General features: G+C 38.2%; 1 protein-coding gene across 1 annotated transcript in view; it reads right to left on the bottom strand.

Moving 5' to 3' along the window:
• Positions 1 to 25,031, bottom strand: part of ARID5B (AT-rich interaction domain 5B) — a 174,232-nt gene that overhangs the window by 118,566 nt on the left and 30,635 nt on the right. Inside the window, exon 3 of the mRNA XM_038534033.1 lies at positions 24,748 to 24,973. Coding sequence (XP_038389961.1) covers positions 24,748 to 24,973 — 226 coding nt within the window. The remainder of the gene's footprint in view (positions 1 to 24,747; positions 24,974 to 25,031) is intronic.

The following is a 25,031-nucleotide window of genomic DNA, read 5'->3' as shown; positions in this document are numbered from 1 at the left end:
GATAGTTTAGAATGGAAATCGAGAACTTTAGGGCAAAAGAAAAAATCTAAAAGGATAGCCTTATGGGCTACTTCTAAACAAAATTAAAGCACTTAGTAAATTGAAAATGTCAATTTATTCTGATCGTGAGACAACAGAACATGATGATACTGCAGTGAAAACTGGTTGGGTCAAGTGCCATTAAAAAACTGCGCCTCCTTCATACTTAGTGCAGGTCTAGAGATCGGCATCCAGGGGGTATGAGCATATAAATTATTTGAAAATGCTAAGCCCTAAGGTCAGGAAGGCTGACTGATAAGGTCAACTCAGTCCTCTTCAACACCCTGATAAAATGGCAGTCCCTTGATATGGTTTGTCTAGCTATCATGAAGAGGTCTGCCTATTTCAACAAAGGAAGGGAGTTCTGTTGTGGGTATTTATTGCCCTGACCACCACCCACCACACTTAAAAAAAAGAGATAGTGGTTTGCATACATACAATATTTTACGTTCAATTCTTGTTCCATATCCAAAGGGCTACTGTCCTTTTGACCACCCCAGAAAACTGGCCACTCTTGGTAATTAGTGAATCAAAAAGAAAATCTTTGGAGCAACTTCATGAAACAACCACAACAAAAAGTGGTAGAAAATACGCATTTTAGGACCTGCTAAAAATCGTATCTTCCAATATATGAAATAATGCCGTTGTTCTCGTGAAAAATCCAAAGCAAAGCACTTTATTTGGCAGGGGGTGGGGGTGAAGCGAGGGGGTACTATGAAGAGTAGAGAAGGAACTGTCTTCAGAATATCCTGACAGTCTCTTTGAAAATGAAACATTTCATTTATACAGCAGAAGACAGTTGTGGCAAGATTAGAAATCATTTCAAATCTCCCAGGCAATCAAAATACAGTCTTTTCATGAGGATGGAAGGTTTCTTGTTTTACAGAAAATGCTAAATAAACAATTCTATGGGCAGAAATGTGAAAGCAATTTATTATTGTTCTAGTCACTTTGGTTAAAACTTTAGAAACCACATGAAGCCTATAAATAGAAGCTCTCCTTTGTCTTTGGGATGTTGAAAGCAGTTTCTCTTAGGTCCAAGGTGAAGAAGCAGGAAATTATTGCTTTTTCTCCACCAAGGAGTCACACACCAATTCAGACAATGCTTAAAAGATAAATTCTAAACACGCTGCATATGGAAGAACAGCAAACCTACCCACGTGTTTTGAAAAACCAAGGGCACTGTGTCATAAAAGACTACAATGGGGGGTTTATTTTTACTTTAAACATGGACAGCTTAATTACTTATGTCAATATTGTATATTAGATTATCAGTAAGAACAGAGAACTACGCCAGTAATGGTGCCTTAGAAGTAGGATACCTTGGAAGGTTCATTTCTAAATTTTGGAAAATAAACACAATTTCTGTAGGAATTGTTAAAGAAGTGGACACTCTGGATAACAGTTGATCAAATTCAGATCGACAAGCAGTTCAGTTTGGAAATAGTGTCTTAACCAGAAAGAAGACACTGTGCAAAATGATGCTTTCTGGGTCAGTGTTATTTAATCTGAGGCTTGCAGCCTATTAGTAGGATTACCAAATCTAGTAGGTGGGTTGCAACCATCATTTAAAAAAAATTAAATAGGCATGCCTGGGTGGCCCAGCGGTTGAGCACCTGCCTTCGGCCCAGGCCGTGATCCTGGAGTCCTGGGATCGAGTCCCACATCGGGCTCCCTGCATGGAGCCTGCTTCTCTCTCTGCCTGTGTCTCTGTCTCTCTGTGTGTCTCTCATGAATAAATAAACTAAAATCTTAAAAAAAAAAGAGATAAAAAATTAAATAGAATGTAACAGAAAAGAAAATGCTAGAGCACATCATTCATAGTAGTATTAAGTAAGGTATGGGGAAACTATCGGTTCAAATATGTATACATGTACACATATCTACACACATATATATTTATATACTATAAATATTTGTGTGTGTGTGTGTGTGTGTGTGTGTGTACTGGCCTACCAAATTGAATTTATGATTATGATGATGAATTATTGAACGTTATTAGATTAGTATCTTTGTTTACTCACAAATTCTAACCCAAGTTTTTATGAAATGATCCATCCCCAATACTGCCATACAATAAGAAAATTAATATTTTCAAGAATCTTCCTATAAAGCTAAAGTCTAACAGAACCTGAACACAAGAGACCCGTAAGTGTTTAATGAATAAACCAATGAATAAATAAGTTAGCATAAGAATGTACAAACAGATAGTTATCTGCATGAATACAACAAGCATATCCCAACCAGGTTACATGAACTGCCCATGGGCCTGGGCAGCTCCTTGTATTACATCTAGCTATACTAAATAAAATGCCAGCATCATTCTTCTATTGTAAATGGCACATACGTTAACAGAGACATTAGCATTCACAGGCCAGCAAGGTATCTGTGGAAGCTGTATCTACATTCTAGCAAAACATCTGCTTGGAAAAGGAAAAACTGAGTTAAATGTTTGGGCAGTTTGTCTACACAATAAATCATCTAGCTGAAAGATGAGCCTTTATCCATCAACCAGCTCTGTTTATCATTGTATAAGAAAACATATGGATGAAAAAAGGATTCTTTTGCATTAGGATACACGACACTGTGTGAACTATCTCCATTGTGTCCATTGTGTGGTTTTACACCACTCAATTTTCCCTTTGTTCATGTACAAAGAATAGTGGTGTTGGCTGAAGGTAAGGTGAGGTAGACATATAACTCACTAATGGCCAACAGATCCATCAAAAGTTTACTCCAAACTAGGAGCTCTGGAAGATGCAAAACTGACTAGTAAGATAAGCTTCTTTCTGTATGACACTTGGAGTCAAGTTAGGAGGATATACCTTAGAAAGAAATTCAAGTAGGAATATGGTCACATCTAAATAATAAGAATGGCTTGTGTTTATTTGCTGATTGCTTTTTTTTTTTTATCAACTACTTGAGTAAAGATATAGAAGAATTCTCAAACTTGCAGATGACACAGTGGGAAGCTATGATCCAAATATATGAGATCCAAAGATATGATCCAAATATATATTCAGCTCTTAAAGGGCTAAAAATTGGCTGAAATCAAATAATGCTAAATGTAATAAGGGAGAACACAGTCTTACACTTAGTTTTAAAAAGGAAAAAAATATATATATTGTATAAGAACAGGATGGTGGTGGCCCATCTTAACATTTCATATGAAAAAGACCTGGTTTTCTTAGTTAAATATCATTTCCATAGAAGTCAAAAGAAAATAGTGCTAGGAAGAAACAATAAAACATCGGGTGGAATTTATGGAAATATAGGTCCAGAGTAAAGAATGTAATGGTCTTATTTTACGCCACATTGGTTAAACAATATATATAGTCTTTAAAAATAGCAGATGCTATTTTTAAACAAGTACTGGTTAATTGAAGCACATCAACAGGAATACAAGGAATTATTTCAGGTTGAAAGCACAAGGGATGTTTAACCTAGAAATCAGAAGATGTCAGAAGAACCAAGTAAAACCTTAGGAGCTCTTGAAAGCAATGCGACAGTTGCCTTTTAAAATATCTAATGGACTTTTGGATGGGAAAAGAATGTATACCCTCTCTTGTGGGGTTTCTTAAGGAAACCAGTCCCAGTGGGAAAATGTGGTGGGATATACTATTTGGTCCAATATAAAAACAAAGCACTTTCTAAAATTCAGAAAACATAAAACAGAAAATCCATGGTTGTATAAGGTAACTCAAGTCAGCATCCCAGGAAGATCAATGGGAGGATTACTGTGAGATTAGATTGAACTGTTGAGGTTCCTTCCAATTCCAAGGGTTTTGGATTCGGGCAGAATTCACTGTGGGCTGGGGACCTGGGGGTAATATAACTTCTTGGGAAAAGAAGGGCGAGCTGGGCCTTTTAAAATCAATTCTCAAAGGCACTCCTTGGCCCCCTTCACAATTTACTAATTTTCTGAAATCGGTACCTATCTAAAAACTGGAATAACATTGTTTCTTGTTCCCCAAAAGCTGTTGTGAAATCAGTGATGCATCTTTACAACCAGTGGTACCTTGGGATTAAGAAATACAGTAAATTGGAGTTAAACTGTTACCAGTGGTAGTACTCTCTGGGTCATGGGACTGTGAATGATTTTTATTTTTTCTTTTTGCATATCTTTACTTTCTGCAGGAAAAAAAAAAGCCATATTTGTAATGGTGAAAAAAAAACATTTTAAAAGGATGATTTAGAATTAGATTGGATTTTTATCTAGAAAAGTCCCGCTGGTAAAAAATGAGAGTGGTGCCTAAATTATGACATTTCACTGTTTCTCAGAGTAAAGAATATACCTAGTTTTCATTCAGCCGGAGCATTTACTTTCCTAGACCGTGAAGAACAACCCATGGCCTCAAACCTAATTTCAACAGCCAGGACTGAGAAGTTGCTTTTATGTTACGACTCTCCAAATACCCACATGTTAACATTTTAGTGGGCAATATTCTACTGACATTCTTTTATTTACTAAAGTAGTTAATCTAAGTTGTAAAACTAGAGCCCCCAGGGACACAAAAAAAGCCATTTTTGTTTTAAATAAGGAAAAAAAAAAAGCAACCTGTTAACATTTTTATTTCTCTGAACAGGCCTGGGTACACAAAAGCTCTTCACTTGGGACAGGGATCTATCTTGGCTATGCTGTAGCAATCATGTACTAACTCACCTACCCTAACAGAGCAATCACACTACCCTTACTTAATTTTCAGAACCAGGGAAGACTTATTATTATATCCCACCCTGTGGGTTCATGAGCTGAATTTTAAAAATAACTGTCTCTTCCTCTTCCTTAATATAATGTTAAAACCAGTATGTATTTAAAAATCCTCCTCCCCCCACAACATACAAATGAAGGCGGAGAATATGTGCTATGATCTTTATGGAGATGTTCAAAGGAGGTATATGTTTGAAATATGTAACTCTGAATATACACTGTTCTTTCAATAAAGGCTGGGCAAGGGTCATAAAACTATAAAAAAAAAATACCCTGCCCCTTTGGACTATAACAGCTAATCATTAGCCATCCATTCGTAATGTTTACTTTTAGTGTGTTATTTTCACATTTTTCTTCATGGGGACTAACCATTAGTATCCCCCTAAGACTAACAAAAGTACATTCATTGCCTGCTGGCAAATGATTTCCGGCCCCAGAGCATTTGCTGGTAGAAAAAGTTAAAGTATATCTAGGCTTATATTTCTATTATTGTTGGGCATTAGCAGCAGCATAAATTTTTCTTCCCAAGACCTTCATTCCAGCTGGTTTCACGTATGACAGTAAAGGAGGCACCCCAAATTCACACATACCATTTACATGTTTGCAAATCTAATTTGGGAAAATATGAAAATGTTAACACAGTAGATGTCTCAGAAATTTTTACTAAATGGACAGATTTTTAAATTCATTCTTGAGTCACTCCCCCCCCCCCCTAAAAAAAGACTACCCCCAAAGCACCATCACTCCCAAATTAATATTCTTCTGCATTTTAAAAAGGGAGCTTGTTTGCATTGAAACATGGCTATGTAAACAAGGTGTTTGACTGGGATAGATTTTCTTCTCAGAGTATTCAAGAGCTGGAGTGGAGCTATTTAAAGACTGGAGTCTTCAATTCCTTAGGCCAGATGCTAGTATAAATACGAAACTATGTTCACACTGCAGATGAAACTATTTTTAGTTGGTGCATTTTGAAGAGCACTATTCAGTTAAGCATTGTAGGGTGGGCTTTCAGTCAGCTACAAGCAGAATCTAGATGGATTCTTGCCCCCGTGTTAACACACTGAGCCAGGGCCCTTGGCTGGTGTGCACCACGATGGCCTAGCCAGTTTCCAAGGACTTTCTTACCAGTTAGTAAACAGCCAGTACCCCCAGCCCCTGTCTTCCATGCTCTCTGCCTCCTCTCCTGCCTCCCCGGATCCTCCCTTGGGACACTCTGCTCTGTCCAGGCACTGTGGGTCAACTCTGGCCACACTGGGGGGGCCCCTGCTTGCTGACTGGGGTCCCCCGAGGACCCAACATTTGCACATGCGCTGATTTTCACCCGTGACTCCAACTCTCTGGTAAACTGGACTCTGGATTTGATTCCAGACTTCAAAATCAAGAAAGACACAAATCTAAAAGGGAGTTGAGGACCACAGATATGGGCAAAAATATACAGTGTAGGGGTGTTGGCTGCTTAGGACATTTCTTCCTTGCACCTGCTAGATACAGTCGTTGTGAGCTCACACAGAAATGCCTAGGCGAGGATCCCCGAAATCTCCTGAAATGGGCTACCGGCACAGAAATGAGGAGTGTAGCTATCATGCGGCAAGCAGCTTTCAACAGCCCCCCAACACCACTTGGCCTGAATTTCCATGGAACTCTCTGTGGGTCGAATGGATGTTACAAAGACTTGCCTCGCTCCTTGCTCAAATATAAGATGCTCTGCTGGGCCGGTCCTGCAGGGCAGTGACACTGGCCTGTAGACCAGCTGTTGGGCTGATCTTCCACCGAACTGATGTCACCAGACTTTGTTTCTGGACAAGGCCTAGCTCTCGCCCTCCCAGCGACGGGCCGCCTTCCGGAGCTGTGAGTGAAGCCAGGAGGCAGGTGTGGGTCGGCACCCCTGTGAGCATCTCCAGCGTTAGCAGGCCAGCAGGGGAAAAGATAGGGAAACAAAGTCCAGAGCTGGAATGATGAATGCTTTACTTCTTACAGCCTGAAACAGGGGATAAAACAGCCAAACTGGGGACGAGGAACTGAGAGGCCCAGGAACTTTCCATTGTTGTCTTTTTTTTTCATTTATACAAAACTCATTCAAAGGAAAGGGATCTGGAGGGAGGGGACTGAGAAAGAAACAGGAGGGAATAATTTTATTTTTCTTTAAGTCTATACTGTTTGTTACAATATCCAAGCGTTATACAAACCAAGGACCTAACTTCCTCAGGACGGTGAGTATACTCCCACTGCTTCTGGTGGGAAAGAGTTGCACATGTCTTCTAACCCCCCCCCCCCCCCCCATCCTCCAGAAAAAAACCTAACTGTGGCACTGAGAACATGGATCTAAATACTTCTCAAGGTTCTACTAACATGAGAAACCACTCTAGCTTCTCTCGTGGTTTATTACGGTATCACCAAATGCCTGCTGTGTATTTATAGCTTGTAAGTCCTAATTACTAATCATTTGGTCTAAGACTATAAATGTTTTTTGGTGACTTAAATGGACAACTAATATTTTGGTTGACGAATTAAGGTACTGCTCCTGGATGGTAAAATATATTCTAGTCCAAATTTCAGGCGTTCATTTGTCAGATATTTTATGCTACTCTTCCTTTAATGATTCATTTACCGTTAGTAATATTTGTATTCAGAACTGTGGTGTTTCTAGCCAACGGCGCAATGCTTGGCTGAATTATCTTTTTCTTTCGCAGCATAACAGAGTAGAGCACAGTCAAATTGAGGCTGGTCTTCAGTACACGGTTGGAATCCAATTGTCTGGCAAACACACCCAGACCCATTTCTCAAACCACATGCAATGTTCTGACTACCAACGTGCCTGCAGAGTCATTAACAAGCATCCTAAAACGTGCCGTCCATATTTAAATGATTAGGAGAGTAGTATGGATGATGAGCTGGTTTCCAATTGGGCTTCTTCAGCTTTTATCAATTATGCAACACAACACAGATGTGAGCCTTCACCTTTGTTTTTCGTGTGCCACTAAAGTACACTCTCCTTCAGAGGAGGGTTTATTTTCTTCTGCTTTATTTGAACACAACCCTTGGGCAAGAGTGTTGTTCTAATCTAGGCAACCTGAAAGATTCAGCATCAGCAATCACCCGCAACTGGGCAAATTTCTGAAGAAACGAATTTTACAGTTTTGCAAGGTTACACAATCACTGTGTGGGGCCAGTGGAGGGTAATAACAATTATCCTCTCCCTAACCCCCTGGGATCCATGTTCAGAAACTGCCCAGAGTTGAGATCCTTAAGTCTGCAACCCTAATCACGGGCTGAGTCTTAAACCATTCACAAGAGTCTAGGCAGCTCAAAGGTAAGATTCATGTCTTTCTTCTACTGTTCCTACAGCATCTCATCTATTGGTGCTCAATTAACGCTGTAACGCACACACAACAAGGGCAGGTGCGTGGTGGGTTATTTTCAGACCTCACATCTGTGTGGCAGTTACACTTCCTAGCCTATAGATTAATTCAGTGTAACTGGTTCCAACCCTTCCTAGCCTGTTGTTGACATGAGGCTTGCCACAGCCTGAGCAGGTCTCTTTGCTATCAATAAGCCAGGCTGGGCTGTTGCCCAAGAGAAAAGCCTCAAAGGAAATGACTTAAGTGTGGTATACACTAGTGGTACCCAAGTCAATTTTAGGTGGTACATGGATAAACAATTTTTTTAAAGAATTTTGTATTTATCTTCACTGTTATATATAGCAAGTGATACAGGTTTTCCATTTATAGTAGTGAAATAAAATTTTCTATTAAATCAAGTTAGGTTAAAAAAAAGTAGCCAATTGAAAGAAAAATATTAAGTAAATTATAAAATAGGGAGTCATCAATATGACAAAAATTGTGTTGTTGGTTTATAAATAACTAAAGTCTAGGACATCGTGATGTAAGGTCTAAGACTTTAATTATGCTACTGTTTATCAAGTACTTTATTGTGCCAGACATTGTCTTAAGAACCTGAAATTTAGTATATTATTAAATCCTACAATATCCTTGAGAGGTAGGGATTATTATAACTTTTTTTTCATTGGAGATCCAGGGTTCCAGTCCAGGTCTTCAAGACTTCTGCAATTATATTATGCTGCCTCCAGATGAAAGATTTAAAGCCTAGTTACCCATCCATTTATACAATGTACATTTTGAGCACCTACTGCATGCCAGACAATATCTTAGATTAAAAGTTGGGTCTGGGGAGGGACCTTCATTCCCTTCCCTGTAAGTAGTTTAGTCTAGTAAATGGCAGGTAGGGTCTTGATCAGAATAAAATAGAAAAGATTTCTCATGTTGGGCTTCAACTCATACTCCCAGGAAATAAACCAAATGCAGAGCCATAAGCAAATATACAGAGCTCCCTAAGTAAAAGACAAAAAGTCATTATTTTATAAATATTAAGAATATTGAGCATGAGATTGATTCACATAATAAACAAATTGCTGTTAGAAGTGGCCACTGGGTCGATATGACAAAAAGCCTTTCAAAAGAATCCTTAGGCCTAATTTTATGAAAATCTGATATATAAAAATTAAGCCATAGGAAATGTATTTACACTACAAAAGGGCGCTCTACTTCATCAAAAGGAGTCTGCAGAGGGTTTCCCACCGTAGCAAGTCTTTTTATGGCACCCTATAGAGGAAGTGACTAATAAAGATATAATGTCTACACAGCAGATCCAAATTACCCAGACAGTAGAAAATAAGAATTGCCTATGGCCTAGCCCTGCTGCCAAAATTTATAATTTGAAAATATAGAAGAAAAATATACGAGATGAGAGAGCCACACATACTTAAAAACCAGAAATCTCCCCATATCTATCTGAAAGTAGAATCCCATCAGCGTTGTGAGTGGACACATTATCATCCTTATTGTTCTTCCTAGCATGATTATCTTCTACTCTTCAGAGAGAAGCAACCACCAGTCTTGACCCAAGAGTTCAATTTCACAACAGGATCCATGAGTGTCCTCAAATGTCATTCCGGTTTTGTGGATGCAAATGTTTTCTCGGCAGTGGATCCATAGTGTTTTTTAGATTCTCAAAATCATCTACGGCACCTCTCCCCCAATGGTTAAGCACCATCAAGACAGGAGAATCCAATTATTTTTCCTCCCAATAACATGTGAATGAATCAGCAGGAAAGGGCAGGACATCAGATTTGGCCAGAGTGCCTGAAGGGTATTTTTTGGGGACAGGGGTAACTGATAATCAGGCATTTAAAAAGTATGTCATAACCTTTTTTCATCATATACTTCTTTCGGAATCAAATGAATGCTCTGAATAATTTCCCAAGACAATGTGTATTTGCACAGAGAATTCTGCGAAGATTTGGCATTGGTTGTTTTTATGCATCTTCACAAAAATTTATTCATTGATCCTGGGTTAAAAACCCATGACTCATGATTCCTCAGAACATTCAGGCACTTGACTTATAGCCTAAGTTATAGGGGCTATAGGTTTTTTTTGAGGGGGGAGGCGGGGAGAAAGCAGATGATCATCAGTACATGGGCTGCCACATGGGCTGCCAAACATGAACTGGCTATCTGCAGTATGGATCTATACTATCCCTATTTTCACTCCCAGAACAGATTTGACAGAAGTTTCATTCAGCCAGAAAGCTCTGCCCAGGGTAAATTCTCTGATTTTGTGAGATCCACCGCTAGCTAACATTGCCTTCAGGAGAAATTGTTTTATATGAATTGATTTGATTAACCACACTAGCCCCATTTGCAACTATGAATAATGTAACCAGGCAGAAAGCTGACATTTTCATGGAAAAGTTCTATCATTTGCAATCTAAAATTGCCAACTTTTTTCTTAGCTTGTAGGTAATACAAGCAAGGAATATCACATGAAAATATTGCTTTGATGAATCAAGGACATCCAATGACAGGATAAAGACTTAACATTTTGAATTTCAACTGATATCCTTTTATCATCAGAGAATGCATTGGTAGGCATAAAAGTCTTCCTAGTTATGAAACAAATGGAACTCTATAAACCCAAATAAATCAAGAAAGAGCCCTCAGCTTAATTATCTTCCCTTCAACATCTCAGAACACTTTCTGGGCAGAAGTGCTAAAGCTTTGACAAAATATTAGGAATTTCAACAAGGAACAGATAATACGCATATTTCTTCTGCTAACAAGACAAGCTTGATATGAACCACAATGTGTTTATCAGAGACAATGAAAGGTCAGCATTTAACATCAAACACAGGAATTCTACCTGGAAAGCCAAATCTGAGCAAAACCCAAGTTCTTAGTGAGATGAGTTAGGCCATTCAGAAAGATCTAAGCCAGAGATGACCATGAGATTCTCCATTTCTAGTAATATACTGGTAGAACAGAGGAATCACATGGGATGGGAATCTCACTTACTCAACAATCCTAATCCCCACCCTTTAAGCATTTTCAAATTGGCTCGCATTGCAAGACATGTACCTAGGAAACTTCTGTGCTTCTGGTGTACATTGCTTACACCTTCATCCATGTACTGGCTAATCTCCATGTCACAACGTAGCTGTGTCTGTCTGCCCCACTACACTATGAATTCCTGAGACTGGGTCTCTTCCATCTTCATCTTCTTTCCATGGCAAATACAGTGCCTAGCCTTCTTAAGCACTCGGTGCATACAAACAGTGATCCTACTTCAAGTTTGGCTAACCATCACAGTTCTTCAAATCTCTCTAGATCAGCACTGTCCAATATAAATATAATGTGAACCACATAATTTAAAATTTTCTAGTATCCATAAAAATGTAAAGGAAAAGGTAAAATCAATTGCAATAATATATTTTATTTAACCCAACATATCAAAATCATTATTTCAACATGTAACCAATATAAAAATTATTAATGAGATATATATTCTTTTTTATGGTAAGTTTTTGAAATCTGGTATTTTATACTTATAGTACATGCAATTTGCATGCTAAACATTCAGCAAAGTGATATGGAGCCCTACCAAAACAATAAAGCTACGTTTCACACACACACACAAATATTTTTTAAAACTGGAATTAATTAAAATTACAAACTCAGTTTCTCTTCTGCAGTAGCGATATTTCAAGAGCTCTGTAGCTGTTCCTGGTTACCATACTAGACAACACAGTTAGTGGCTACCATACTAGACAACACAGTTCTAGCTACTTCAGTAGCTGATAAAAGCAAGTTGCAAGATAGTGTACGCAGTAAGATCCTATTTTTAAAGCAGAACAACTTACACACACACACACACACACACACACACACACACACATAACTGGAAGAGTAACCACCAATTATTAGTAATGTGTAAGTCCTAAAGAAGGAGTGGCATTGGAAAGGAAGAGAAGGACTTTTACTTCTGAATGGTTTGAAGTTTTATATGTATCATAAAAAAGTGAAATTAAGGGGAAAATGGTTTAAATTTTTGCAAGTATTGTATAAAAAAATTAAGGAGTTACAGTTCCATCTTTTCTTTAAGTAGAGACAAATATAGTTACACTCAGAGTGGCAGGGACAGCTGAGATTCCTTTAGATGAGGACTACCAGTAAGGGGAAAGAATTAGAAGCCATGCTTCATGTGGGATGTGCGATTGAGGCTGTCGGTGTTTGACCTAGGGAATGAAAGTGTGAAGCTGGGGACAGCTCTTTTCAAATATCTGAAACACCATCAAGGAAAAGGAAAATTTGGTTTCACATGGCTGTTACAAGAATTAGTAACAAGACTATACCATTAATACAGTAGTTTGTACTATAAACCATACATTTCAAACTTAAGTCATCAATAAGTCATCATTTCTAACACAGGGATGGATCAAAGATGAGCTAGAACTGCCTTATAAGATAATGAGTTCACAATCATTGAAAACAGTAAAAGGTCAACTAATCAAGATTTCAGCAGAAGACATTTAAGAAGTAGTAAGTGCAGGAAAGATGTCATAACTAGAAACTTGTAACTAAATTATCAACCCTGAGATTTTATTATTCTATGAAACTGATCAATATCCCAAGGGCACGTGTGAGACATTACAAATGTATATCCAACATCAATTTTCCTTTTCTTCCAAGAATGCTGTAGGTTTATATATCCTAACCTCCATGAAGTAAGCCATGACCATGGAATTAATCTGAACAAGAAGTGAGATGTGAGTAGAAGTGATGTGTGTTACTTCATGTTACTACTGAGTGTAAACATTTGAACTCTAGTACTCAGCTCTTTACCTCCCTGTTCCCCTTCCTATAAGCATGAACCACCAAGGCGGAGCCATCACAGAGGGAAAATTTGTCTTGTAGAGTCCTGTATGCCATGATGAACTGTGTATAAACAAAAATTAAGCCTCTGTTGTGTTAAGCCACTGAGATTTTGGAGATGTTTGATACCTTAGCATAATGCAGGCTGTCATGATGTATATTGAAAATTCTTGCTCATGACCTCCAAGAGAAAACACACAAAACCACTTCACAATGTGGTTTGGTTTCTTTTAGAATAATTAGGCACCTCAAGGACAAACAGATTTCCAGGTTGAACCATTCCACAAACACACAAACACCATACGCCTACCTATATACACCTAATATACCATAAGAACAGCCAGTTCACAGCCATCTTCATCTTCTTTCCATGGCAAATACAGTGCCTAGCCTTCTTAAGCACTCGGTGCATACAAACAGTGATCCTACTTCAAGTTTGGCTAACCATCATAGTTCTTCAAATCTCTCTAGATCAGCACTGTCCAATATAAATATAATGTGAACCACATAATTTAAAATTTTCTAGTATCCATAAAAAATGTAAAGGAAAAGGTAAAATCAATTGCAATAATATATTTTATTTAACCCAACATATCAAAATCATTATTTCAACATGTAACCAATATAAAAATTATTAATGAGATATATATTCTTTTTTATGAACAGCCAGAGAAGCACCAGATGAGGCCAGTATTTCATGTGTTTCACTTGTGATATCCCAACGTACATTTGAATTCCTGGCATCAAATTTTCTAACCAACGAAGGATCAGCTGTTAATTATGATCTAAGGGTGATCAGAGGCAGGCCATTTGCCTTTACTTTTGTGTTTGCAGGACAATACACACTTAGGTAAATTCTGACAGAATTAAATTTTAAAATATCACATTAAAAGCACTTCAAAATAACCCTTAACCCCTAGAAAACTGAGATCATGACTTATTTAACCCTGAATTAACTTCTGTGCCTTAGAATAGCTACTCCAATGTTTATGAATGAACTTCAATGAAGTCAGGTACTATGATTATCTATTATCTTGGTATATTTTTATGTTGCAATTGTCTAACTGACTTTCTGGGGGGAAACAGCATTTTGTAGGGTTCACTTTTCTTTTTTTTTAAGATTTTTATTTATTCATGAGAGACATAGAGAGAGAAGCAGAGACACAGGCAGAGGGAGAAGCAGGCTCCACGCAGGGAACCCAATGTGGGACTCAATCCTGGGTCTCCAGGATCCTGCCCCGGGCTGAAGGCGGCACTAAACCGCTAAGCCACCCGGGCTGCCCTGGGTTTACTTAAAGGAAAAAAGAAAGGGGGAAAAAAATGTTCTTGACTAAATGCTCCCACTGTGTGCTTGATGATTCCTCACGCGTGACTGAATTTAATCATCCCCAGTCCCGTGAGACAGGTATTGTTAACTCTGGTTCAAAGATAAGCAATCAAAGCAGAATTATGATTTTTTTAAGGTCATAGAGCTTACGGAGCAAAAATTTGAATCCAGGCCTGTCTTATTTTAAAGTCTAGGCTGCAAAGGTTTAGTGCACCTTTAGTGTACCAAAGATTTAGGGTAAAAAAGAAGACACCCTAAAATGGCAGCTTCTGTTTCCTCATTCTAAATCTTTGATTGAAAATATTAATACAAAACAATGTCAACTAAGTGTTCTCAATTAAAAAAAAAAGAAAAAGAAAAAAGAAACCTGTACAGAAGCTACAAATGTGAGAAGCCTATATTTACACACAAGTGTCACGTGATGGGTAATTAGCCAGGTAACTATAGGTTTTTCTCTGCTAGAAAAGTATACGTTTCATCATGCTTTGAAATCTGCCTTATTATCAGCACTGCTATGAAAACAATGTTTTATTTCTTATTGAGTGAATAGGCCACGCATGAAGCATTGTTTTTGTAGGGCCTAACAGAATACCTTCTTTGTGAACCAAAGAAGTAGAATGGGTAGTTGGAAGGTGGAGAATATCCTCCATCATGATTAGCAAGTAACCATTTTAAGGGAGACGAGGATTAAAACAGCGCAATTGCCTAGAATACGAAACATTAGATGTCATGCTAAAACCATCTCCTTAATAACCTGTCACCTAAAAAAAAGACAGATTACGAACAAGCCGATAATAAAAAAGATAAAGCAGAGCAAGTCCAGTCTGGATTTGTTTATTTCCCTGCACATTTTTGTAACTGCTATAATCCTGAAACATGTAAAAGATTCCCTTGAGGAAGGGACGAATTAATAAGTGCCAGTATTAATACGTAAAATGTCTACACACAACAAACCCCTACAACACTACCAAAAATCCTCAGGCTGGAAGGCTAGCTTCGAGCATGTTCAAAATCCCTCTTAATGAGTTTCTCAGAATAAGTCTATAGATGGCTGACTACAAATTAAGCCAAAATAGTTAAAAATGGCATTCCCCCGCCCCAAGCAGGTTGCTTCTCCTACCAGGTACTGATGAGACAGCCCCTCCACTAGAGTGTATCATCCTAGGAAGTGCTGGACAAGAAGTCAAGTCAACCACTGAAAGTACGGAAGGATTCTAGTTTGGTTCAGAGCAGAGAACTCCAGAGGTTTTCAGAGGTTGACCATAAAAGTGACATGTTTACTCAACCTAGTAGGTGTAACTTTGAAGTTAGAGTGCCTACATGATAGACCTAAGACCGTTACGGGGAAGATAAGACAAACACAGAAGAAAAAGATACTGAATTATATTGCTAGTTACAGAGTAAGGTGCTCAGTAGATGGTAGAGACACTCAATGTGATTAAGAGCTCCAAAAGCAGGGAAAATCCTATGAGCTGCATGGCTCACGAGGGCTTCAGGTGCTTAACTTGGTCTTAAAGAAAACAGCATTTCTACAGGTAAAGAGTCCTGGAAGGGGCATTTCAAGAATGAGTGAAGGCATGAGCCACTCAAAATGCACTGCAGAGACTGAGGAGCAGGAGGGTAGGTCCATGTTGTTAACGAGAAAGAAGACCAAGCAGTCAGACGAGTTAGACTAAAGAAGGTGTACATAAAGGGTAGGAGATAAGGTAGAGAGATAGGCGGTCTTAACATTCCGTGTCCACTCTGAGCTGGCAATTCCACCTTTATAGATATATAAGGAAATAGTCTTGGAAACATGCAGAGCTCCCAGAACTTCATAGAGTTTTAGGAAAACAGAAGCAGCCCAAATGTCCAACAATAGAAATACCTCTATATTGAAACGTTAGGCAGGTGCAAAGAAACAGTGTAGAGCATTTTAGGACAGGAGGCACTGCCATACAAAAAACATCTGTATAGATTTCAATGGGGGAGGCAAACATTAGATTTCATTTTTATGGGGAAAGAGTTTATGCATATGAATTCCTGTCTATCCACATATTAGATACATTGGCACATAGATATATCAAAGCGCCAAAAGCACTTACTTCTGAATGGGAGGGAAAGAAGCAACTTCCATTTTTCTGCTTTTTGTTTGCAATGCCTACATTTTGTAATATGGACATGGATAGCATTGGTAATAAAAAACCACAACAATGAAAGTTATTTCATAAAAAAGAAAAGAAATAGAGGATGGGGTAAACAGTTCACTGGAAGCTTGCCTACAACATTCGTACTTTATCCGGTAGGCATGAGGTTATCCAAGAAAGCAAGGCGGGGCGGGGGGGGAAGGGCGGGGGGCGGCTACAGGCTGAAAGGCAATATTTTAAAAGGGTCCACGGGATAAAAATGTTAGAAATTATAAAAATTTAGAAAGCAAGTGGAGAGGTCCAAATGAGGAAAGTTCGAGGCAAGGCATGGCTCTGGGATTTCGGGGAAGAATGAAGCACTGCCACTTCATCCCAGCACACTAACGGAGTACTCACGGGGCAAGGCAATCAAGAAATCCTGAAATGGCAGGACTATTTGCTCAGCCCCTACTGTGCATGAAGCACTTCGGAAAGGCTTTGAAAACCTACCATTACTTCAGTCTGTCCTAAATAAATACATTTATTAAAATGGGGTAAAAGTCCAAAACTCGGCTTTTCTCTGCAGTGACCTGTACAAACTACAGACTTACACACATAATGCTGGAGGAGACAAGGGGAGTGAATCTTTGACATTTAGGAAAATTAATGTTTTGCAATAAAACCTCACATTTGAAGTACTCTAAAAGATAAACGAGCTGTTTGGAAGAATCAGCGTCAACACTAAAGAGAATTAAGCCTAAATGCCCAAATCAAATATCTGCTCACAAAACCCTCTGGAAAAGTCACATCAATTCACATGTACGATGTATGTCCTTTGTGTTCCAAGGTGATACCATTGTGATAACAGCTGTAATAATGGCCCACAGTCAGTAACCATGCAGTGGCTCAAGGGATGAGAGGTGGAAAGCAAACAAAAACATTTTAGAGTCACAATAATAGGAGAAAAGCATTTTGCATCTCCAACTGGAAGGGGAGCTGTTGAATCAAACCTTATTTTTAAAGCACATTTGAGGTACAGAGTCAATGTCGCACTCCTATCACCAAATGCAAATAGAATTATTGGTCCAAGTTCATCAATCTATCTATGATACCAGAAATTTATGAGCTTGCAAGAAGCTAAGGCTGCCAAAAGACTCTTTCCAGTAGACCAGGTATGTAACCAAGAACTAAAGGTAGTGTATATATATTTATATGTGTGTGTGTGTGTGTGTGTGTGTGTGTGTGTGTGTGTGTAGAGAGAGAGAGAGACAGAGAGACAGAGAGACAGAGAGAGCAAAGGACTCAGACCGCAGCTGAATTTCTTTCATCTTTGGTTATCTTCCCATCAGATTGTGAAATTAACATTTCTCATTAATGAAGCTAAAACAAAATTAAAAAGGTTGATTGCTTTCTCCATGGTGGTCCTTTTATCATAGAAATGGCCACAGAATACCCGACTAAAGACAAAATACCAGAAAAACAGAAAATGAAAACAAAACCAGAATAGTTAAGAGTCCAGGAGGATGCTAATGCATTAAACTAACACATATGATAATTTAGGGAATACTTGTTAGTCTTTCTCTTATTTGATCGGAGCAGGTTAAAGAAGCTGGACACCAAGCTGGTATTCAACTGTGGACCTTTAATGAAGCAAAAACCAGCTGAGGCAAGTGTCACCTTAAATGCTAGAGTACACAACAACAGAACTGCAGAAGCCAAAAGAACACAGCACTGGGATTGAGCCACAGAGACTCCCACCATCTTAATGGACAATAATTTTCATTAGATAATAGTCTACATTTAATGCTACTGTTTAAAAACAAAAACAAAAAACCAAGTAACTAAAATTCAGTAGTCGCTGAATTAACATGTTTTCCCCTTTGTGCTCTGAGAATTAGAAATCCAGGCCATACAGCTGTAGAGAAGAAGAGTGCCATACTTTAGTCAGTGTCATGATCTACCTGGAGGCTGCCAAGCCAGATGGATGTGTATCACAGTCCCTCTTCCACTGGAAGCTGTTTGGGTCTAGGTTTCTCAGCACAGATGAGCTCATAAAACATAAATGGGTAAGCAGGTATAAAAGAACACCCAAAGTAGATCCTAAGATGAGTAACCAGGATGGTGAGGGATTTTTAGAACCACATCCCGGGGAAGAATCGAAAAAATGGGGATTGTTTAGGCAAATAGAAATAGCACTAAGGACTAGTTCAATGAAAGGGGATGAGAAACATCAACTGGACCAACGTCCAGCTTCACAACTCTCTGAAGAGCTTGAAAAAAGCATGAGTTTCCTACCTTGTGCACACATTGTAGCCAAGAGGTGAATACTGGTAACCTGAATACTAAAAATAACACCAAAACTTCCAATTTCACTTTTTTCTTCCTACTTCTGCCCTGACATCTCCATTCTAAAAGAATAAACTCCTAAATTCTACAAACTTCTCTTCTGTTGACTATCCATCTTCAGCCCATGATCAAATGAAGATAGGAATCTAGAATTCTAAAAAGCATTCATTACTCTAGAAAACACTAGAAGATCCGCAATCAACAGAAATTCCAAACGAGAGGAGCTTAACTTGGAATGAGCCATCATGAGTGATGGCAATACGAGTATCCAGACAGCAATATCCATGACCAGCTGCCGACTGGCTCACACATACTTAGATTTTGCAGACTTCCTTTCCAGCAGGAACAGCCAAGATGGCTGAGTGCAGACAAAATACACGATTGTCATTTTTTCAAGACAGTTCTTACACACACATTCTACCATTATTTCAGGACAATGTTCAACTGTTTGATTACATGGGCAAGCTGAATTCTGACTTTAAAATGAAAATAAATAACCTTCCTGATCTGTTCCCAGATGCTTAGAAAAGTTATTCGAAAGCTTTAGATGTCTTGGACACAGACTCTTGGAAATATGAACATACTCCTGTTCAGAGGTCCTTTGGGCTGTCAATTTACAGTGGCACGAAGCAACCTCCTGAAGACACAGCCATGTTAGTCCCTGGATAGCAGGCTTCTCCGGTGTTAATGGTGCCACGATGAACTTTTTAAAAGAATCTGTGGTTCACACAACAATACTGTCATAGGGCCTTGTGAGAAAATCCTTTAGAAAGTACCCTTACAAATTTTTGATAAGCTCCATATGTAATTGATTTCTATGTTGAACTCAACGATTCTATAAAGGCCAGATTGGTTTTAGTGAAGAGGCCCTTCTATAGGGATTCCTTGTGATATTCATGAACAGAATAATTCAACAACATATCATCTAAGAAACTCTGGAAATTTCTACCTTAAGGAAAACAGTACAGCTAACATGGCAACAGAAGTTAAATATAAATACCAAATAAGCTCACAAGACTGTTTCATATACATAGAAAGTTTATATCTAGGAAGGAAGAAAGAAGGAAGAAAGGAAAGGACTGTCCTAATAAGAAGCATGTCTTCAATCCTAGTAAGTTCACTTGATGTACCAAGTGAAAAACCCTCCCTGATAAACTATCAGCACCTTAGCATGCTTCCTATTGGAGCCCTTTAAGCAGTTTTTGTCTGCAGAGTAAGAATCCTACCCATATCCACACGCCAGGAAGCAGCTTGACATATCAAACTCCAAAGTGATCTGAAATAACCGTTTGAAATACAAGGCCTCCAGAATTTCCAAGCAAAGACTATAGTCAATTTCTAACTAAAAATACTTGAGAAGTCATTGACATTACTGGCCACTTATGAGCCAGCTTATTTTGACAAAATTTTTGAGAGGAAAAAAGTTATACAACATAAAAATATACATATCTATATGTAAGGAAACATATAAATATGTAATAGGGTACATATAAAATATCATTTTACAGTGTGAGTGGTGTGTGTGTGTGTGTGTATGCAAAGATCAGAAGGATTTTAATAATAGTATCGGCCTTCTTTTGAGGCACATAATAATAAGGGTATACCATGCCCTCAACACTAGACCGTGTGATTAGGGAAGCTCAAAATGAACAAATAAACTAATATCATACTGCATAGCTCCCTCTCATATAAATCTTCCTTCTGATAATAACACAGTCATAATACTAGGACTTCAGTATCACAAATGATTCCATTGACACTAATTATTCCTCAGTTGATCTTCTCAAAAACCCAGTGAGATAACGCAGGGTACATACTATTACAGCTACTTTACACAATTACAGCTAAAGGTATAAGCATACAGTGACTCTTCGAGGAAGTGACAGATCTCCAGAACAGGAAGAGCCAAGATTCTCCCGACCTTCTCCTTACTGTTCTTTCAACACCACCATGTTGTCTATTCCCCAAAGTATAACAAAATCCGGGCAACAGAAGGGACAGGGGAAGCCACACTTTCTCAATTTGATGGGCCTTTAGAAACAGAAATTGAACCAAGGGAACCCCCATCATTAAATTCAGCTGTACCCACACCCACATCCTTTGGTCTCTTTTCTCAGTTTCAGCTCAGACGCTCTATCTTTTCTTTCTTTTTTCTAGAGACACATTTGGAGATGAAACCATTCATAACTGCCCATCCACAGACAGTTTGTGGCAGCATAATTGACAATGAGTCTGCTGCAAAAAAATGAAAATGCTGTTTTAATAACCTTGGCCTAAAATACATTCTGTTGTATGCCTCAAAGGGTTTCAATAAAAAGTCAACCTGTAGAGACATATTTTCTTGGCTTAAACAACAATCCAAAGCATATAAATGTAGTCCAACTATAATGACATATTTATAGGCCAATAAAGCTTACACTGCAGCTTTCATACTTCACTTAAAGGAACTCTGTAAGAAGCAGTGTTATATAAAATAATTTGATTTTTTTCAAACTATAGCCCAAGGAATAAAAAAATGCAAGTTTCCTATGTTTAACTGATAGTGTTTATATTCCTTCGTTGCTAAAAATTTTGTAAAATGAAATAATTCTTCATTTGACGACGTCCAACTGCCATACCAAATATGGGTATCAAGTCCACTTTATTACAAAAGCTAACTACTGTAATTCTAAAGACAAAAATAAATAACTAGAAGCTTGTGTAGTGAATGATTTAATCAACCCGATTCTTCTGGAAAAACAGGTTCCTGTGTTCATTACGCTTATGAATTATACATTCCTTAACCCTTGTATTTTAACATAGCTCTTTCTCTCTCTTTTTTTCCTTTTCCTATAAACTTCAGTATGAAACTGTCTGTGGAGAAGGTAAAACATCTTACCGAGTAAAGTCACAATTTGAATTGGTTTCATACTGAACTTTCTTTCTTTGAAAAGGACAAAGAGGAGGGAAAGGGACGAAGGCATGCTAACACATCTCAGGAGTGTTTTTGAAGATTATTGGTTTTCCCACTATCTAGATGTGTCATTTTAGTCACCAGTCATTTTGAATCTTAAACGAAAACTGCAGAGATTTGTAAAAAGCAAACATGATATCCACAAATATTGTCCTTGAAGGGGAAGAGAATTAAAAAAAAAAAAAAGAGCTGTGCTTCGAATCAGAGCAGTTATTGGAAGCTGCCATTTGGGGCAGAGTTTCTCTTTGCGGAGTATTAATTTGCTGGCAGACACACATTTGTGAGAACATTCTTGTTTTTTTACTCTTCAGAGAGAGACAGGAAGTGACACAAACTGGGATTAAAGGGAACTTATTCTACCTAAACATTGAGCAAGAAGAGTTCTTTAATTAGCTTTTAGATGGTAAAATCCCTTCTCTAAGAGTCAACTTAATTATTTTGTCGCTATTGATGTTTTAACGTGATGAAATCCTTCGGTTAAAAACATAACGTATCGGAGTTTTATTTTAGCCACAAGAAAGGTGAGATCTTTCCATTCTTTGCTTACTTCCACCAGAAAAAAAAAGAGGGGGGTCTTAAATAATCTCAGAGTTCATCTTCTTTCTTTGGTAAGAACAATGAGGAGTTGGAAGTGTTCTACAGAAGGAAAAACCTAATAAGTGTGTGAACTTCCATTAACAATGTGGTATTGGAAGTGGTTTCAGTGTGGCCCAGAGAGAGAGAGATAAGAAAACCACTGTGTAGAAAGAAAAGTGCAGACAACAAATATTTTGATGTTGCAGACAAAAAGGAAGAGGTTGAAGAGAAAGTTGCTAGGACAGGAATGTGTACAGCAAGTGACACCCCCTGTCTCCCCAATATATACATCCTAACAATGTAGGCTTGTGAACCTTAGATCAAGCAGATAATGGAAACTCATTACATTAAGGAAAGTTTTTGTTTCTCTTTCCACATTATTACAACACAGTGTGCATTCCAATTACAAAAGCTATTTGTCTCAAATTCCCCACAGTTCATACCAACTGAGTAGAATTTCAAGGCCCCAAATTCTATCCTTAAAGGGGTATTTTACATTAAAAAAAAAAAAAAGAAGGAAAAAGTAACATGGTGTTTCTTGTTCACCAGAGGAGAGCCTCCCCATCAAATCTCCTGTTGATTATTTTCCCTTTCTCAGCACTAATTGTATTGCTGTTTCCCAAATGAGACTGAAAAAAAAATTCAGAATCACCTAGGAAGTCTTTTTTTCAGGCCACATTCCTTGGCCTTGCCTTAATCCTACTGGATGAACAATCTGGGGAAGCTGGACTTAGCAATCAGTATTATTTTTAAAATTCCCCTAGTGAGTCTACCAAACACTAGGTTTAAAAACCACTAAGTACTTTGAATATTCACTATAAATCAATTTCTTCTGAAATTAATTATTAAAAAGTACATCATGGACTTTTTTTTAGAATTCAGTAAGATCAAACCCTCTAAATCTTTTGCTAGAATTAAGAGATTGAGTTTCTTTTCAGATTCATTAATAAACTATCAATTTTAAACAGAAAACAAGTCTGCTATAAATACTCTTGTTTATATGTGTGACATCAAGCTTAACCATCTACACATCCTTTTGTCCCCCGTGGGTTTCCTGTTTAGTTTTTTATTAGTAACAGTATATTCCATAACTAAAAAAAAAAATCAAACAAACAAAAGAAATGTTTAAATGTTAGGGAGAACATAAGACAATAGCAATACAACTTAGAGCAAACATTAGAAAAGTAATACAACACATGTATTATCCAGCATTATCACACATCAAGAGACTAGTCATTGTGTGTTCATGAAATTGGGGAATATAACAGCATATATAGGAAATTTAGTAAAAAAAAAAAAAATTGGGGGCTTTAAAATAAAACACCAGATTAATAATTTTCTTCAAAAGTCAGGCTGCCATGTCCAAAATATTACCGCCTGACATTTACCAAAAGATGACAGGAAACTGTTAGTCGTTGACTCAAATTGCAAGAAAATATTAATATGATTCCCAATGCACAGTACAGCTCATCACAAATCAGAATCACAGGAAAGACAGTTACTGCTGTTATGCAGTCTCTTTATGCCAATTAAGTAAAGAGTCTGGGTTTGTTGTAATAGTTAAATCCTAGGCTAAAGAAAACAGGAAGTTGTCACATTAAGGCATAAAATAGGGCTATGAAAATCAGCATTGTGCTAGAATGAAAGAAAAAGATGCCTTAATATGTTAAAAGTGAAGTTCCTCTTTGCCTAAAGAGGAAATAACTAGTCTAACTCAGAGGTCAACAACTTTGGTGTTAAGCAACGCTAGGAGAGTAAGTCAGTGAGCACCACAGGGAGATACAAATAGACGGGAGAGGATAAAAGAAATGGCCACAGAAAGCCTCTGGAGAAGAACGTGTTAAGAAAAAGCAAAAGAATTCATCAGGAAGCCCCTTGTATACGCCAGTCATCACTGTGGTAAACTAAACCCTTTATATCTTAAATTTCAGTGACGCAGTAAAGTCCCCATCTTTTCCAGATGGGGAAACTGAGACTAGGAGGCGAAACAATTTGACATTGCTCCACACTAAGTAACTCATCTCTCTTCCTCGCTCTGCTTCCCACCCAGCCTTGGTAAACAAACACATGAAATCCTGACATGGTGTTAAGAGATGTCATACTATCTCCTCAGAACAAATATTTAAACTCTTCATTAATTCAATCTCAGGTGCCCTAATTAAGTCTTCTGCCTTGACACCAAATGGGAGCTGCCTAAGGCCATGTGTTGTATCACCTGGTTCCTGGCTCAGGGTCCCACCAGGAGAAGGCCCTGCAATCCGGCAGCCAGCATCCATCCCTTACATACCCCAACAATCCATCCATACATATTCCCAAGACCCTCTGAAGTCAAATAAATTTTATGTCTATATAAAATTATATATATGACAGGGTTTCCAGAAAGGCCTACAACCAGAAAAAAAAAAAAAGTAGGTTACTACTGTCTACACCCACACATGAGATTTGGAAGTACAAATTATATTTACCAAGGTCAGCCTTTTCCTTGAGAACGTCTTTGAAGTTGAGTCCACTGTTGAGTGTTGACTGCCTATACTTCAGCAAAGCTTCCTTCTGTCCATTCCTCCCCAAGGCCGTGGTCTTCACGGCCCCAGCCTGGAGGCCACATCTCCACTTGGAGAAATCAGAGTGTACCCACTTGACCAGGTCTTCAAGCTTCACGATTACCTTTTCAGAAACAGCAATGACTTCATCCTGCAAGAAGTGGTCAGGGAAGAACAAAACATTATTTGTGGTTGTAGGGCAAATGAGA

The sequence above is a fragment of the Canis lupus genome, chromosome 4 (assembly GCF_011100685.1).
Source record: "Canis lupus familiaris isolate Mischka breed German Shepherd chromosome 4, alternate assembly UU_Cfam_GSD_1.0, whole genome shotgun sequence".
NCBI lineage: Eukaryota > Metazoa > Chordata > Mammalia > Carnivora > Canidae > Canis > Canis lupus.
Note: the sequence above shows the minus strand (reverse complement) of the source record. Positions and strands in the feature narration are given on the sequence as shown.